Source organism: Podarcis melisellensis (assembly GCF_964234715.1).
Source record: "Podarcis melisellensis genome assembly, chromosome: 2".
NCBI lineage: Eukaryota > Metazoa > Chordata > Lepidosauria > Squamata > Lacertidae > Podarcis > Podarcis melisellensis.
The window spans coordinates 31,638,554-31,654,585 of NC_138529.1; the positions used below are offsets into that span (position 1 = coordinate 31,638,554).

At 44.1% G+C, this 16,032-nt stretch overlaps 1 protein-coding gene across 13 annotated transcripts in view; it reads right to left on the reverse strand.

The window, feature by feature from the left end:
- The window catches only part of CACNA1G (calcium voltage-gated channel subunit alpha1 G), a 319,266-nt gene that overhangs the window by 154,289 nt on the left and 148,945 nt on the right, over nucleotides 1-16,032 (reverse strand). For all 13 annotated transcript variants that reach the window (XM_081899498.1, XM_081899492.1, XM_081899496.1 and 10 more), the window contains exons 2-3: nucleotides 10,476-10,587; nucleotides 8,483-8,616 (exon numbers count right to left, since the gene is read on the reverse strand). In XM_081899498.1, coding sequence (XP_081755624.1) covers nucleotides 8,483-8,616; nucleotides 10,476-10,587 — 246 coding nt within the window. The remainder of the gene's footprint in view (nucleotides 1-8,482; nucleotides 8,617-10,475; nucleotides 10,588-16,032) is intronic.

Sequence of the window (16,032 nt, forward strand, 5' to 3'; positions counted from 1 at the left end):
CAGATATGTTGACGACACCTTTGTAATTTGGCCACACGGGAAGGAAAAACTGGATAGCTTCCTCACACATCTCAACAGCCTACACCCCAAAATACAATTCACTATGGAAATAGAAGCCAACAACCAACTTCCCTTCCTTGACGTCCTAATCTACAAAAAACCTGATGGCTCCCTAGGACACACTATCTACCGGAAAAAAACACACACCAACCGCTACTTACATGCACAATCACACCACCACCCTGCACAAATAAACTCCGTAGCCAAGACTCTCATCTCCAGAACCAAACGCCTGGCTGACAAAGACCACTTGACAACTGAGTTACAGAATCTCTCAAATGTGTTAATTGCCAATGGATACCAGCAAAACAGGGTTACGAAGCTAATCCAAAAAGAAACACCCCCCAAAAACCAAGACACAGAAGAAAACAATGGCATGGCCCTCCTTCCTTATATCAAGGGCACTACAGATAAAATTAGCAAAATCCTCCATAAACACAATATCAAAACAGCCTTTTGCACCAACCAAAAAATAGCCAATATCCTCAGAAACCCCAAGGATAAAATCCAGTTGGAAAACCAAGGGGTCTATGAAATACCCTGCAAAGTCTGCCCAGCCACGTACATTGGACAAACAAACAGACGAATAAATGCACGTATCGCAGAACACAAGAATGCCGTCAAAAAAGAAGAAAAAACTTCCTCTCTTTTCCAACACATGAAAGAAACAGGACACGAAATTAATTTTGCAGATTCCAAATTGCTCTTTAACATGGAACATCACCACAAGAGAATAATCATGGAAGCCATCGAGATAGAGAAACACCCTCACAACATGAACAAGCGTGACGACACATCCCGCTTGCCAGACATCTGGAAATTAGCCCTCCCCACAAAAACTGACACCAGATCCAGAGGCACACAGAACGCCATCACCAATCAACCACACCAGACCCAAACCCAGACCCTCTCCACAGATAAATTACAGACACCATCCAGTAGCCAAACCATGGTGGCACCTCCGGATGCTGCACCCCCCTGCAATCCCTACACAGATCTGGCTGACACAGGCCACAAAACCACAGCTCGCCCCTATACACGAAGCCAAGCCAGAGCACAACTAAGTGCAGTACAGCCATCTTCTCAGAAAAACTCTTCACAAAGTTCAAGAGGTCAAGACACAAAGACTTTAGCAACTAATCCACACCTAATGACCCACCTAAGTGGTACTCAGGATATCACTCAAGAAATCACTCAAGATATCCCTCAAGTAATTAAGGAACAAAAGAAGAAAAGGCACACTAGCCTGGGAACTTCCTCTCTGCCCAGAACATTGGAGGCTATACACCACACCCCCTCAACAGTATTTATAGGAACTCAAACACTGAGATCCTGCTCTGTTCCAGTAACAAGAAGCCGAAAGCACCAGCCTGAAGATGACGAGTGAGACCTCGTCGAAACGTCGCCTAGACACCCCAACTTTTACACGGGAAGACACCCGAGGACACCAAAACCTGCATTCCTGTACCCGTGAAAATCTACGAAAGCATAACCCCAAAGACTCTTCAAGCTGGGACTTACTACAAGGGCTTTAATGCATCTTTTTGTGCAGACAACACATGACAAATGACAGTGGGTGTAGGCAGCCATTGATGCCTCTTCAAAACACTGAGTTAGAAAGTGCTGCTGCGAGGCTCCAATTCCATCAGCCCCAACCAATGGTCAGAGATGATGGGAGTAGTAGTCCAGCGGCATCTGGAGGGCCACAGGTCCACCATCCTTGAAACATACCCTAGGGCTAGGCAAATGCCTCCCGTCTTCAAAATAACCTTCTTCCCAGAAGCCTCCCCAAGCTGTAGCTCTGGTCTGAAACCTCAGATGAAACCCTTATGAAACCCTGTCTACAGTCTCCTTTGCAAGCCTGCTATGGAACCCTACCCTAAAATTGGATAAGCTAAGGTATGATAGCATGCCATTTCACTTTCAATATGGATTTTCACATTATATTCTTCTCCAGTTATTAAAATGAATAAAACTAATCACGAGGCAATGTAATGGAAACGGTTCCCATTCAGATAGTTTAATTGTTTGGACAAATAATGCCATCATGTTAGCCCCAGAGAAGATTAATCAGATAAAGGACAGTGGTTAGAGAAATGGAACCAGGATCTTCCCCTTCTGCAAAATGGGAATAATTTTGACCACACAAGATTCTTACAAGAGAAGTTTTTTAAGTAGCTGTGCAGAGTACTTTTCAAATTAAAACCAGATAAATACTAAGTTGCCGCAATTGACAATTGTGCATAGGCTCTCCTGGTAGTCATCTTCCTGCAGAGCCGGCAAATCTCATCTGCAGCTGGAGACCAAGAATAGGGTTGATTTTGAGAAAGGCGTATCTTCCCAGAAACATACATTTCTTTTGTTCAACTGTTGCCTCTGGTCAAATAGTTTTTGCAGGTTTTGTAACCACACAAAACCTGTTTACTAGAAACAAATGGGATGAATGCAAATGGAGATCTTTCTTTCATGCTGCCTTTAACAATACAGGGGTGGGGAAAACACACCTGTCTGTCTCCAGCCCTTTAAACACCTCACCCACCCGCAGAACAGAACAGCTCAGTACATAACAACTTCAAGCAGGAAGAAGCTATAAAAATGTCTCAGATTTCTGGGTGAACTACCATCAAAATAAATGGTGCAATTACAACCCTACAAGCTCCATCCCCTCTTCACTACCCCAAATCCCTCCTGTCTGTCATTTCCCAACTTCCAGGCTCTTGGCTGTTCATCTTTGAGAGTCTCCGCTGAGGCAGCCAAACTGCTTCTGCTCATATACTCCAGGCAAGGATCATTACCGAAAGCAAACTGGGGATAACCCTGAGGAAGATTTTGTCCAGACTGGCCTTTGAAAGGTACATTAGAAGGGCTTTTCTAAGCACATTCTAATCGGCCCCAAAAGCCTGGCAAGAAGAAAAGACTGCAGATGTTATTAGACTGCGTTAAATTGGCCAAGTGAAAGCATAGGAGGGAAGCCTAGGCTGGGTTTCAACTTAGCCAGCTTAGCACATGTTCAGAATTACATGCTGTCTTCTTTGCACGCGACTCTCAGAATGCATTGGTGAGAAAAAGAGCAATGCAACGTAGATTCTGGATAAGAATACAGACACTCACAAATCTGCTCTGCATTCTTCAAGATTTTCCCCCAGGGACAACTTTTGAGCTTGTGAGCTGCATCCTCATAGTTACAGTGATGCAACTGGGCCTCCCCAGGGTAGCATGTGCCTGAATGCAAGCTCAGCTAGCCATACCTAGTATCTACAGATTTGCTCCGACATACAGGGACATAATATGAACACCCCTAGCTTCCATTTAATTAGGTTTTTGCTCAGGAGAAGCAAGCCTCACCCCAAAAATGTGGTTGGATTTGCCCTGTTAAATTAAGATAAATGATTATGATAAATAATAATAATAATAATAATAATAATAATAATAATAATAATAGAGACGTTACTGGTTCCAAGCTATAAAGCTGATCAAAACAGCAGGAAGTCTCATTCTGCTTTCCCTGCTACACATTCAGTCCATCATCGGAGCCTCAGAGCTTAGCCAAAGTTAACAAATGCCCAGAAAATCTTGGCAATATCTTTCTAGGAAGCCTGACAAATCTTATTCTGCAGTGAGGGAAGAGTAGCCTTTCAGGAGTTTCATAAAACAAACTTCTTTAAAACAGGAATGGAGAACCTGTGGCCCTCCAGATGTTGTTGGACTGCAACTCCCATCATCCCTGACCATTGTTTATGCTGGCTGGGGCTGATAGGAGTTGATAGCCCAACATCTGGAGGGCCACAGGTTCTCCATCCCTGAATAGTACAGGATAGGGACAAGAGTTTGGCGGCCTCATTTTAAGACCCAAATAAAAACCCCTCATGTAACAAAATGGGTGCTTTGTTTATGCTTCTCATCTCTACTGAAGTCCGCAAAAGATGTCAGATTTTTTAAATGTCCCATCTGCCTGTCTTTTAAAGCAAAGCTTTGATATAGCATTCAGTCTATTCTACTTAATATGCAAGTTCCAGTTACAGATAGGTAGCCGTGTTGGTCTGCCATAGTCAAAACAAAAAAATTCCTTCCAGTAGCACCTTAAAGACCAACTAAGTTAGTTCTTGGTATGAGCTTTCTGAAGAAGTGTGCATGCACACGAAAGCTCTGAAGAAGTGTGCATGCACACGAAAGCTCATACCAAGAACTAACTTAGTTGGTCTTTAAGGTGCTACTTTAAGGGGACGCAGGTGGCGCTGTGGGTTAAAGCCTCAGCGCCTAGGACTTGCCGATCGAAAGGTCGGCGGTTCGAATCCCTGCTGCGGGGTGCGCTCCCGCTGCTCGGTCCCAGCGCCTGCCAACCTAGCAGTTCGAAAGCACCTCCGGGTGCAAGTAGATAAATAGGGACCACTTACCAGCGGGAAGGTAAACGGCGTTTCCGTGTGCAGCTCTGGCTCGCTAGAGCAGCGATGTCACGCTGGCCACGTGACCCGAAAGTGTCTCCGGACAGCGCTGGCCCCTGGCCGCTTAAGTGAGATGGGCGCACAACCCCAGAGTCTGTCAAGACTGGCCCGTACGGGCAGGGGTGCCTTTACCTTTACCTTAAGGTGCTACTGGAAGGAATTTTTTTTGTTTTTAATATGCAAGTGTCATTTGATGGCAGGCCTTTACTGAAAACAATCTATACATGCAGCACTAGATAACATTGTGAACGGGCTACGTAAAGATGCAGTTGCACCCTTGTTCAGAAGAAAGCATGCATCTTGAAGGTGGATCCAGCAGTACTGTGATTAGTGCCATACCTCATGCCACAAGCCAACCTGCAGCAACCTTCTGGTGGTGGTGGTGGTGGTGGTGAAGAAGAGTTTAGATTTGATATCCCACTTTATCACTACCCTAAGGAGTGTCAAAGCGGCTAACATTCTCCTTTCCTTTCCTCCGCCACAACAAACACTCTGTGAGGTGAGTGGGGCTGAGAAACTTCAAAGAAGTGTGACTGGCCCAAGGTCACCCAGCAACTGCATGTGGAGGAGTGGGGAAGCGAACCCGGTTCACCAGATTACTTAAATGACAGCGGAAGAAAGTCCTGGTGGTGCACAGTCACTATAAGCCCTGCTCATTGGGTAACTGGTGCCCAAGCAGGAGGCATCTGAGGAGAGCTGCCAAAGGCTCACTATTGCTGCTTTTGCTGTTACTGAACACCCTCCCCCCCCCCCACACACATCCAGACCCAGCACATACTTCCTTCTCAGACTCCTCTGATGAATGCTGTGTGGCCTCCACTGTACCTTTTGTGTATTTCAATAGCTTATATCAGGCATAGGGAAACTCTGGCCCTCCAGATGTTTGGGACTACAATTCCCATCATCCCTGGCCACTGGTCCTATTAGCTAGGGGTGATGGGAATTGTAGTCCCAAACATCTGGAGGGCCAGAGTTTCCCTATGCCTGGCTTATATGCCACTTATATATATCACAGTCGTCTCTAAGTGGTGCACAGTCGTCTCTAAGTGGTGTACAGAGGACCTAATACAATAAGACTAAAAAGGAGTTAAAACCATATAAGCAGAATTCAGTTTAAAAGTCTGCTGGGTGCTTGTTTTTTTAAATCTTAATTAGTGTCTGAGGTTCAACAGGGAAGTCTCACCTCATCTAGAATGTGAAACTTGTTATTCTCAGGGTAGGGTGTTTTAGCGCTCTGTGAAAAACCGTATGTGGTATACCAGGAGTAGAAGGGTGATAATAGAGCTAAGGTACTACAATGGTTAGGAATGTGAGTTGCGACACTTCCCAATTCAAATCTCTCATTCTGCATCCCATTCCCCCATATGGTCTAGATGGCTTTAAGCAAGCCAATGGCACTTTTCTTTAGCCCCACCCATTGAGCCATGTGCAATGTAGAGATAAAACTACCAACCTCCTTTACAGGTCCTGTTATAAGGATTACTGAAATAATGTATGTGAAATGCTTTGAAGACACTCAAGTGCAGAACTACACAAATGCTATGCTATTAGCAGTGGCAGTAGTTTTACATGCACCCTACACTCTAGAAAAAAAGAACAACAGCATGGCACCTTCTAGTAGCCTGGGAGAACTCTTGCTGCTGACTTCCTAACCTGGAAAAACGCTGCAGTTGTGGTTTATTTCTAGAATCCTCCAGTCCATTCCAGGAAATTCCAGTTAATTATATGGGAGGGGTGTGTGGGAGTAGGGGCAGAACCCTAATAGACTCTGGGCACTCTTTATGAATAGGAAGGTGAGGAGAGAGCCTCCAAGCTCTTTATGTGTCAAGGAAACTTAACCCGTTTCCTGGCCGCAGGCCAGGAACGTTTCATGTGGATTTCAAGCCTCAGCCAGGAGATTCTCGGGTGCTAGAAAGAGCCTTTAATTTAAACCAGGTGCCTCTGAAAGAAAAACACTTCATGAAAGGCAAAAACTTGGTTTCGTTCCCTCAAAACAAAAGGGCAATCACGCACATTTTGACTAAAATATTCCCTTTTTGGAACACAGCCTCCATGCTTTAAACAAACTTGCTGAAACCTCATCCATTTGGACAATCTGCATGAAACTGAGACTACCAATATTTCTGGAGCCAGAGAAAATACTTGAGCAGAATGCCAGCTGAGTCCGCCCAAATCTGTGGAGCAAAAGACCTTACAGTATGGAAAGCAGCACACAGGCTGGCAGGGAACAAAGGAAAGCGGGGTTTTGTGGCATTCCTTTGTTGCTGCCGTCTGCAAAACTTAACACTGTGAGTGCCGCAGAAATCTGGGGACACCACAGTGGGTGGACAGGAGTGTGGTTTGTACTGCTTGTACAGCACGTGTCAAGTAAGGCACATGAGACGAGTGGTGGTAGGGACTCTGCTGATGTCATGCTTTTGTTTACAGTGCTCATTCAGTTGCTCTTCTAATCTGGTAATGATATGACGGTGGACCACTGCCCAAGGATGTTTCCTCCCACACATCAATTCCTGGATGATCTCAGCACACACAAAGAAGCCATCTGAAGTGCCGAAAAAGGAATGAGGTATCCGCATATCTTGGCAGTGCTGCCCAAAGACATTTTGCTCTCTTGGGCAGAAAATCCAATGGTGACTCCTTCCCATTGTCATGATGAACATTACACCAATACATACCATTGGTCTAGCTAGGCCAGAATTCTTCAGCCTTAGATGCCCAGATATTGTTGGACTCCAACTCCCATCACCCCCAGGCTAAAGCTGACTGGGGATGATGGGAGTTGAAGTCCAACAACATATGGGGACCCAAGGTTGAAGAGTACTGATCCAGGCCATGACAATCTACTTCGATTGGCTGCAGCTCTTGAGGAACCCTCTTTCGGCAGGTCTAGCCCATCCCTACAACCCAAGGTCCTTTTCAATTGGAGATGCCAGGGATTGTGCACGAAACCTTCTGCTGCAACCCAATGGAAAGTTCTCCTGACCAAGCCCCATTGAAATTGAACAAGGGACTAGGCAGTGGAACTTGATCAGTGATGCTGTCAGGGCAGCTGAGTCCCCACAAATGCAGCATGACTTGCTCCAGATGTTCTGAAGCAAGTGAATACACATTGCTATCTAATGATGGAGGCAGACAGCAGGCCCTAAATCCAGAGTCTAAAACCACCTAACTGCACGACTAAACTTGTAAGGAACTTCTTGATACACTTTGTATCTGATCCATTATCTACACTCCTGCTCTTAAAATGGGTGCCCCAAATCTGCCACTCAGCATGTACTTGGACATCCAGAAACAGGAGACATGTTACGAAAAAGAAAAACCTGCATAGATGCACAGTCTTTTGGGAAAATTGCAGTATGACATGGGTAGAGTTTGAACTGGCAAGATTTGTTTGGTTCACAACACAGCTTTCTTCTCTTTGCACCTGGATTCTAAGAATATCCTCATCCTGCATATTCCACGTCCGCAAGTTCTTATAAACAACTCTTGAGCCTTTGGTATCAAAAGGGCAGAGGAATTGCTTTCAAGTCGGAAACCCAGAAAATTCTTCAAAGTTTAAAAAAATAATAATGCAAACCTTGGCAAGAGCTTATGAAACACTTCATAAATCTCTAGTAAGACATTTGTAGTGTGTCTAATGTCACAGAGTAACAGAAAATGTAACAGAAAACAGTTCAGACATATCTGTACCATAATTTCAAACGGGCATAAATCATCAGCTTCCTGGTGTTTTTGCTATTGGCACTGCATATCTCAAAACGTCTAAAAGTAGCATTTCGCAACTGGAAACTTGGGGTTATAGACAGCATTTAGGTACACTGTTAAGTAAAAGCTTTCTACATACATTCTCAGCTACTTTGTACACTTACTAAAAATGAGAAAACATACACGATAATGAATTTCTCAGCTGGGGGTTAGCTAGCCTCAGCTGCTGTTAGCAAGAAAGTTGCCCTTTGTTTGAGAACTAATGTCTGACTTACCCAGCCAGGACAATGAAAAAATCCAGACGGTTCCATGTGTCTCCCAGGTAACATTTCTTCCCGAAAATCCCTAGTGCAACCATCTTGATGATCATTTCCACAGCAAAGAAGGCAAAGATAAAATCATCAAAGCTCTGGAAGATAAAGAAGCAGGATGATGAGGTGACCCTGTGGCAAAGATCCAAGTGCTTAATTGGAGACAGTTCACCATGCAAGGGACTTGACCTCCAACCTAACCAAATGAGGACATCACCCCACACATTCTTCATTTCTCCAAAGGTAGGACTGGCAGTTATTCAAAACCAGTCTGCAAAAAGCAAGACTGGGGAGATGCCCATTTTACTCACAGAAGCAGGAGTATGAAAAGAGAACAGAGCTATATCATAATGTGGCTGAACACCTCCTGATGTCCAGGTCCAGAAGTGGCTGAAAAATACCATCTCCAACCAGTTGTACATCTGTTGAACAGGACCAGATTTCCTTAGCAAGAAGCCAACATCTGAATAAACTTGAATTAGCTGCCCTTTCTTATTTCAAACTGCCCCATTTTTGTGGTGATGTGAAGAATTCCTCCAGGGGAACTGGTGACCTCTGTTCCCTTTTCAGAATCCTAATAGGGTAAAATTAATTTATCAGTGTACCCCCCCAAAAAAAAATCCACAACACCACAGTGCTGGGTGTTGAATTCTACTGTAGTTCTTGTTTCTCTGCTTATTTCTGAAACGTGTTGGTTTTTCAGGATCCCTTCCACTTAATTTTCACCTAGCATTTCCTAACTTGGACCTTTGATACAAAGGGTCAATTTCCATGCAACCTAGACACACACCCTTAACCCAAAAAACCCATCATGTGAAACAGAAAGCTTTGCACACAGAGAACCATCAAAGGGTGGTAAGGCATATCCAGTAAGCAGATTCGTTCTTCTTTATGGCAAAGGCAATGGAGTTGGTTGGATTACCTCTAAGACATTAAATGCACATTTAAAGCACATGGCAACCTCCAAAGAACCATGGGAACTGTAGTTTCTCCTTTGTAAGGCTACAATTCTGACCAACTTTAACAGACTACAGTTCCCAGGATTCTTGGGAGGGGGGAGTCATATGTTTTAAATTTATGGTATGGATCTGCCCTAACAAGCACTTTCCTGAAATCATGGAACACAAGAAGCTACATTAAACTAGCTAAGACTGTGGGTCCAACTAGACCAGGATTGCCTTTGCATATTGGTGGCAGCTATCGCAGGCAGATGACTTTCCTATATATTTTACCTTAATGTAATTAAATGTAATATATTGCTTAATTTCTAAATGGCATCTGATGAGGTTACAAAACAAATACAAAAGATAAAACTGGTTAAAATTAACCATAAAAAAAATAGGAAAGTTTTGTTGTCACGCTGCCACATTTGAAGCACATTTATACCACTTGAAGTAGCCATTACTTCCCTCAAAGAATCAAAGGACTGTAGTCTACCCATCACACAGCTACAATTACAGCTCCCAAGATTCTCTAGACCAGAGCTTTCCAAACTTTTCATGTTGGTGACACACCATCATTTCGTGACACAGTAATTCAGTTTTACTAGCAACTAACCCCTTTCCAGCCCCAGGAGGAGTGTGGGGAGCGTTCAGAAGACATACCTACACACTGCCGCCGACACACTAACATGTCCTGACACACAGTTTGGAAAGCTCTGCTCTAGATGCAGCCACGTGCTTCAAATGGGTGGTGGGGATCTAACCTTAGTCATTTCATTTCAGCATGCATTTTTAAGTAAGCTTTCCTGATCTTATGGTTATTTTTTGCTGATTTTCATCAAGCCCAAAAGGATGTACTTTCTAATGGGATACTTCTAGCAGCAGGTGCCAAGAGCTGGCCCTGGGACCCTCTGTGCATGTGCTCTGTCACTGGAACTATAGTTCCTCCCACATGATATGTTATGTCAAACAAGAAATAACCTGTTTTTTTAAAAAAAATGAAAAAAAGTCTTTACCTGAAGAATCTTGCAGCGTGGGGAGTCACAGCCCATATCTTCACAAGGGTGGAACATGCCCAGAGTGACACAGTTCAGGAGAATTACCAGCATGCTGACTCTTTCAAACCAGGTGCACAGGAAATCAGTCAAGGAAAATCAGTCAAGCATTTTCAGAGTGCAAGCTAAGAATCATCCACTAGCACCAGGGACACCACATTATTAGGCATTAGGGAAATGAGTAGAATTTCCAGGGAGGGGGAGGAGTGGACTTGTTTCCCCAATCTTTTACCTTAGAAGCTGACTATTCATCTACTGGCTATGATTCTGCACACTGTTTGACAGCATCTGCTACTCCCAAAAGTCAAACTGAGATAGTGCCATATTTACTACAATAAAAGGGGAGAGACAATGAAATCATACAATAGTCATCATCTCAGTGGTTTCTGCACAAGTGGAGACATCATTGTTATTATACACAGGTGCTGCAGGTGCAACTTCCAATGACTTTTTCTTAGGATTTTAGACAAAGACATGATAGAATCAAAGTACTACAAACGGCTACCCAAACAATAGTGCTAAGCAGCACAAAAGTGCTAACTGTTCCAGAGAGGTCCTGTTTTGTTAGAAAATGGGACTTGGTTATTACTTGTATTATTTATTATTATCATTATATATTAGATTTCTATACCTCCTCCTAAGATCTCAGGGCAGTTCGCAGAATGAAATACTTATCCACACAAGGCTTGTTTATTTATTAGATTTCTTACCTGCCCTTTATTAGAAGGCCCAATCGCAGGCTACAATAATTTATAAAACACAGTTATGAAAACAAACAAAAGCATTAGTGTTATAAAAAGGAGTAAAACAGTTCCAAATGGAACAGAACAGTATAATTTTGGCAAAACAGGTGGGTCCTACAGAACAAAATACCTCAGCTGTCAGAGGTCAAGAGGCACTTCTTTAGCATGTGGCGAAAGCTCTACAACCTTCTGTGGTCTCAGAGAGCATTCGGAGGTGCAATGGACAGAAGAGGCGGAACAGGGGCTCAGGGATGCGGAAGCGCCCCACAACCACCCAGAGACAGAGAAAGCGGAAGAGAGGGTGGAGAGTAGCCAGGGCGGGTAGGGGCTCAGGGATGCTGAAGAGCCCTGCAACCGTGCAGCCTTTCTCAACCTGTGGGTCCCCAGATGTTGTTGAACTACAACTCCCATCACCCCTAGCTAGCAAGGCCAGAGCTCAGGGATGATGGGAGTTGTAGCCCAACAACATCTGGGGACCCACAGGTTGAGAATCGCTGGTAGAGGTTAGGGAAGGAAGCTCAGACTCAGGAAGGGAGGGAGCTTTCAAATCAGCACAGACAAGGAGGGAAATGAAACTTAAGAATCAAAGATATTGCGCGGGAATCATAGGAAGCCACTCCCCAAATCTGACTCAACGGGTTCGGACACATGTAATTCTGAACTGAAGCTGTTTCTTGTAAACATGTAATAAAGACTGTAAATACCACGCTAGGTGTTACTGCGAAGGGGAAACACCAGTCTTTACATGTGGGGAGGGAATTTCATAGTTCAGTGGCTGCTGCAGAGAGAGCACCTCTCCTAGGCCGCCATTCCCTGTACTTATGTGGTGGTGGAATTGCCAAGGTCAAACCCATCCCCTAGGTGGGCCCTAAGTGGGGAAATGGCCCATAGCCCAGAGGGTCTGAGAAGCCCACTAGCAACCTCCCCGCTCCAGGACCACAACCAAATGCACTGGGTGGGCAAACAGCTGCTGCTACTGTGCTGGCAGAACCAAGAAATTCAAAAGGCAAGGTGTATGCAGTGGGGTAATAATGCAGCTGCCTGACTGGCTGCAGTCAGGATGAGGGCCTCTTCGTTCTTCTCCAGGACGGGTGAATGGCAGCTGTCCTTTCTCTGCTCAGGCAATGAAGGGGATGCTTCATAGTTCAGTTGAGAAAGTCCAGTAGGATCTTCTCTTCTCTCACCCACCCACGGCTGGTGATTTACTTTTCTCCTTTCCTACCCAAGACCCTGGCTCAGCTGTGTTTTGTCTCTTTTGGCACATGAAGTAAACTTAGTTTCTCTCCTCTCTTCTCCCATATACTTTGTGTGACCCCTCTATTATTAGTAATTAAATTTGTATAGTGCCCATCATCCATAGATCTCATGGATTTATGCACACAGAATAAAAACACAAGATAACATACCCTTCATTATTTCTCCAGTGAAAATAGAGATGTTCTATTCTATTTTTATTAATTATTGTTATTGTTATTATTAATTATTATTATTATTACCCCATCCATCTGACTGGGTTGCCCCAGCCACTCTGGGCAGCTTCCAACACATAAATAATAATAATAAAAACATTAAACATTAAAAAAACTTCCCTATACAGGGTTGCCTTCACATGTCTTCTAAAGTTTGTATAGTTTCTTAGATTCTATTAAGAAGGTGCCTACTCCCAAGTAAATGCAAGAAAATAGGATCATGTTAACTTTCAGCCATGTATTCAAGGGCAGCCCCACATATGGTGTGCTGCAACAGTCCCATCTAGAAGTTCTCACAATGTTGGCCTGCTTTTACTTACCAGTTTCCCCTCCCTCTCATCTGTGTTTGGCCAGAAATGAACTCAATGTAAATTCAATGTACTGTCTTCATTTGTACACAGCACATCCTTTGCAAATGGCTGTTCTTATCTTTGTGAAACAATATGTTCTCAACCAAAGAGATGACAAATTTTAAAATAGTAAGTCCTTTATTAGGATTAAAGAGAGTTTCAGGACCAGGTTTTGGCTCCTATGATAAACATGAATATATTTAATAAAATTCATGCATTTGGGGGAAAAAACATCCAAAACAGCTCATTCAAAGGATGAGACCAAAACAACAGACCAAAACAGTGGAGGGGGAGGAAGGCTAGATTTCTGCTGCTAAAGGCAAAATCTGCTGAATGAAAATTAAAAACCAAGTTGTGCAAGTTGGTGGGGCATTTGCTCAAATGGACCAGCCTCCACTGGCCAGTTCTTTAATTCTAATGATGTGTCTTTTGCACCTAGTTGGTAGATCTTGGGGTTCTAGCTGAAGCAGGTTGCCTAGATGAGAGATGCCACAGCAACAGCCTCCCAGCAGCAGCACTGACACTTGCCAGGAGCGGAAGGGGCACGATGGTGAGAGCAGAGCTGCAAGAGTACTGGACTGGCTTCACAGGTGAATTGCACAACCCGGATCTCACTGTTGCTTTGCCCTTCCTGGTAAGGGCAGTGATGCTGCAAGGAGGCTACTACTGCAGCTCTGCCACATTGGGCAATATGCTCCTGTGTATAATTTTAAAATCAAGTAGAACCAAGTAGTACGAAGTCTGCCCATCCCTGATTTCGTTGATAGAGTGATAGGCTTGGAACTGGATTAAGCTCTGCTCAGCTTGGCATGAAATTCACAGGGGGACCGGGAGCTTGTCATTGCCTCTTAGTCTTACGTACATCACACGGTTCTTGTCTGTCTAAAATGGGAAAAAATGAATGAATGCCACCTTCAGCTCTTGAAGGAAGAGTAGGATAAAAACATTATGAAGAACAACAACAGGTATGTGCAAGCAACAGCATAGATCCCAGGGCTACAGGGAAGGAGAGACAGCTGGCTGTGCACAATAGCTCTTGTTCTTGGACTTCTGAGCAACCTGATTTTGTCTCTGCTATTTTAAGAGAAACTGTCCATTTTATTCCTCCCTAATCATGCCGTCAGTACTGTAGATAAAAGCTGAAAGGATATGTGCTAGGAACCAAGTCCATGCAAAGTTTAGGGCAATTTCCTAAGCGACACTAAGAATGCCATAGACGGGAATGAATGATTTATGAATGCTATTAATAAGAGGGACAAAGAGGAAAGGAACCATTTTAAAGCTGAATGTGTACTCTAGTAGCAACTGATCTGCGGACACAGGAAATGCAAGAACTGATTTAAGCCTCACTTGTGGAAAGACCCCCAGGGACCCTTCAAATGTAACAAACTGAGGACCCAGGAAACACTTCTGTGCAGGGGAAAGTGTGCAAATTGCATACAGATTGTTATGGTGATGCAAATTACATCTATGTCTTCATCAGGTATAAGACCACTCACCAAGAGTATGGTGCATACAATGTGCACACAGAGAAAAACTGTGTGTGTGTGTATGATTATCATACTTCCCCCGTCCCACAGTAGTACTTTGAAACAGTCCAGGGGTATAGTGGGGGGAGGGGGGAAACATAGGCCAGGTACACAATTTTGAGGGGCACAAACCAGCCCCTCCATGCAGGGATCCCCGTTCCGCACTGCTTGCTGCCAAGAGTCTCTGGGCCCCAGAGTCCAGCCTGGCCTGGCCTGGCCACTGCGTCTCCAGCCCCCACACTGAATGTCTAACCGGCCAGCATTGAGAGGGTTTGCTCCCCTCTACGCAGACGGTACAGCGCAGCCCCACTTGGCTCTGGTGACGAGGGCTGGACCAGCGTGGCGGGTACTGCTCACCATCTGTGCCCCGGGTGCCAACGAATGATGCAACACCAATGAAGTAGTCATAGCATCTAAAGCACCCTTTGGCAGATGACCATCCAACCTCTGCTTAAAAGCAAACTCCTTAAAGACCACCCAACCTCCAATGAAGGAGAGTCCACCACCTTCCAAGAGAATCCATTGAACTGTCAAACAGCTCTCCACTTCTGTGCATCAGGTTAAGTGGCGTTAAAATGCTTTCCTAGTTATGATATGCCCCGAATGTAGGTATTAAAAAGTTGGCCGCTCTATAAACCATTTCCGACTAAGAGTTAAGATTAAAATAGCAGAATTCTATAAAACCAGATAAAGCGGACTATTTATTCTCCATGAATAAGTCATTTTCAGATGTCCTTTTTATTGTGCATTCATGATTGATGTGTGCTCATGATGGTATTGGGGCAATTATATGTGTTACACTGTTTGCACTTACAAAATTTGGGGTGGCAGATGTGCTTTGTTTCTAGTCAGTGCATGTCCCATGGCTTCCTGCTCCAATTCTGCCACTTTCGCACCATTTGGGGGGGCAGCAATAGCTGCCCCACTTTTGTTGCACCACAGCGATACCTTGGTTTACGAACTTAATCTATTCCGGAAGTCCGTTCTTAAACCAAAACCATTCTTAAACCGAGGCACGCTTTCCCTAACAAGGCCTCCCACTGCCGGTGCCCTTCCACTGTTCGGATTCTGTTCTTAGAGGTAAAGTTCTCAAACCAAGACACTGTTTCCACTTTTGTGGAATTCATAAACCAAATCGTTCGTAAACAGGTCTGTTCTTAAACCGAGGTACCACTGTATAGCACAAATGTGCCCCTCAAGGTGGCAGTAATGCAATAATATTGGGAAAGCATTGCAGAAGAACTAATGAAGGGGAATGATGTTTGCATAGTACAATGTGAACCGACCAAAAATGGACTATTATTGCATCAATGGCATGTTGCACATCTGACATGTTTTATGAAATTGTATACCTGAAGAAATTGCTTTATTGTTTTTAGAAGTTATAAAGAGGGTTTCATTGATTTTTAGAGTTTGATGATTTCCCG